This window comes from Histoplasma capsulatum, genomic scaffold (assembly GCF_000149585.1).
Source record: "Histoplasma capsulatum NAm1 scaffold_4 genomic scaffold, whole genome shotgun sequence".
NCBI classification, from domain to species: domain Eukaryota; kingdom Fungi; phylum Ascomycota; class Eurotiomycetes; order Onygenales; family Ajellomycetaceae; genus Histoplasma; species Histoplasma mississippiense.
In genome coordinates, this window is record NW_001813979.1 from 1100028 (window position 1) to 1102737 (window position 2710).

A 2710-nucleotide genomic window follows, 5' to 3' on the forward strand; every position below is an offset into this window, starting at 1 on the left:
CTGCCCCGGTTGTATAATCAAAGCATATCCTTCCTTTATAATTACTGCCTGGAATAATCGGAGTTATAATAATCAATTCAATATTCTATTTTGATATTCAGTATTTGGTCAATATTCGGGACATTATCTCAACATCGCAACACGCACGTATTTTCTCCCCTACTGATCGTACGCAAGTTAGTATTTTCTTTTTCTTCCCCCACTTCTGCCTTGAATACTAGTCTCCGTCGCCACTGCGCGTCCGCCTTCTGGAGCAACTTACTACATTATAGCAGCAAGGTGTAGGGGGTGTTGGTTCCCCCTGTAGATTTCGCTTCCAAACCCTTCGCTTCACCTTCTGGTTCCTGTGGGGTAGCTGACGCTGAATACGAGGTTGAGTTGTGTGAAAATCCTTTGAACCGCAATGCCCTGGTTGTTGTCAAGCCACAATATTTAAAAAAAAAAAAAAAAAGAAAGAAAGAAAGAAAGAAAGAAAGAAAGAAAGAAAAAAGAGGGAGAGGGAGAGGTGATTCCCAATATCTGGTTATCATCGACATTTTAGGTTCTACTGCCTCAGACCAGCAATGACATCATAGATACAACGGCCGTTGATCAAATGCGTGTCGCGCAAAGATATCTTCGCTTCAAGGGTCCAATCCAGGGAAAGGCGGGGTATCGTTGGAGTCATTATTGTGGTGGCAGATGCCCAAGTTCTAATGATCATGGTTGTCCATGGATGTTCATCGGGTGGCTGTGCATGGTGATGAATATATAAGGGCTGATAGAGCGGGATCTCCTCACGAAACAAGTAGGTGTACGATGAGAAATTTCGCAACAAGTAGATGTCTACCTTCGCGGACAAGTCTCCCTCAAGAATTGGAAAATATATACAATAGCTAGTAATGAATGGTTTTATACAAAATTTCGCTACGGTAAACCATGGAATATGGCCAAAAAAAAGAGTTAGAATTCGTAAAATAGAGTATCAAAAACCATTACTCCAGCTGTTTCATTAAACTCCTTATGGTTAAAAAAGGAAAAGGCACGAGCGGAAAAAGAGGTAAAAAAAGGGGGAGAGGGGAAAGGGCGGGGCAGCAACAAAGAATGTGCACGCTACCTCAGTAACAGCAAGTAAAAGTCCATTGGCCCAAATTCCGCATACCCGACTAGCACAAAATGCAATCAAAGTATATTCTTTCCAGGGTAGGTTTGTTTTGGAAAAAAAGAAAAAAAAAAGAAAAAAAAAAAAAGCCGATCTATTCTCCAACAAACTGATAAACCACGATAAGGGGTGAAGGAAATATACCAACCGCTCCATGTGGCTTTGCATTACCAATTTGAAGGGGAAAGGACAACAGACCGAGGGGGTAAAGAATAAATAAATAAAAAAAAAAAAAAAAAAAAAAAAAAAAAAAAAAAAAAATACAGCAGCAATACAGGTAATTGGACAAGGATCCAGGGAAAAATCGACACAAAATGGCGACGTCATTATTAGCACGAAACAAAAGAGGAAAAAGAAAAAGAAAATCTTAGGGGTGAGATTTGAGGAAAGGAAGGTGGCAGGTTAAACAAGGAAAGCAGTAGAAAGAGATTTTATCCAAAATTGGGAGCCTGCAACTAGGGCTACCGCAGGATTGCGCGAATCATCTATTTGTTCGAAAGCGGCGGGCGGCAGACTAGCATATTTACTCAATTCCGTAGTCTGTATCGTGAGATCGATCACCGCTGTGAATAGATCAACACGGACATTCACGTAGAGTAGAAAAATGTGGGGATCCCTGCGCAGAGTCGATATACCTAGTGCCTTATGAAGTCGTATAGATGTGGTAGCGAGATGTGAGTGATGCCGTCGATCTAGCGACCGCTAATAGTAGTATCCCAATATAAAAGACCAACGTCGCAAGTCAGAGGTGAGAGGCGAGTCGATGTAAGACGCTAGGCTTGCTGTAGAATTTTCGCAGATTGATCTTGCTGGGACGAATATAATCTCGAGTTAAAATAAAAAGGAGCCACCAACGCCGGTATTCCATGCGTTAAATCCCAAGTATTCATCCAATCTAACAGAGCCCAAAAACAAAAAAAAATAGATCTCGAATAGTTGACGATGGCATCAGCTTAAAAAATGCCGTTGACAATTTTGGAGCCAACAGTCGCACCAGCACCGAAGATTGCTGTATAATTTTACGTCAGCAAAAAATTATAAAGTATTTATATATATTGTATGTGAGATACGCAGATATCGAATCAGACATACCGGCATTGCCCATTTTCTTTCCGAATTTCTTCCCGTTCTCTTCGAACTTGCTGGGTTTGTGTGATCCAGAGGAACCTGAATGAGAAATCTCCAGAGGAAGATTGCCATAACCGCTGACTGGCTGCGGTGAATGAATTGTTGATTTCTCTTCGATCACACTGACATAGGTTCGCGGGAAAATTCCTTCGAGGCGTGTGCGTTCGTTCCGGCCTCGCCACCCTACCGGGGCAGTCAGTACTCATGGTTTCTCAAAGGATAGCGTCGCCGAAGACTTGTGATAACATACAGTCATTATTCATGTGCTCTAGAACCTGGATTCTATCCTGGGGCTGCAAAGCCAAATCCCCAGCATCAGTAGGAGTGTAAGCGTAAAGGGCAGATGCAATGGATAGGACCGGCGGACCGGAGAAATATGCGGGGGGTGGAATGGAGTCGTTGTAGGAATGCGGATCGGGCCCCTTCTCATTCAATCGCATG

The 2710-nt window shown here is 42.7% G+C and overlaps 1 protein-coding gene across 1 annotated transcript; it reads right to left on the reverse strand.

The window, feature by feature from the left end:
• Window positions 1–2094: 2094 nt before the first annotated feature.
• HCAG_04338 (predicted protein) lies at window positions 2095–2709 on the reverse strand (the record flags this gene model as incomplete). Its single annotated transcript, XM_001540448.1, has 3 exons — window positions 2095–2150; window positions 2234–2452; window positions 2520–2709. 3 exons carry the CDS (start codon window positions 2707–2709, stop codon window positions 2095–2097), a joined length of 465 nt encoding a protein of 154 aa, XP_001540498.1.
• Between the last annotated feature and the right edge of the window lies 1 nt (window position 2710).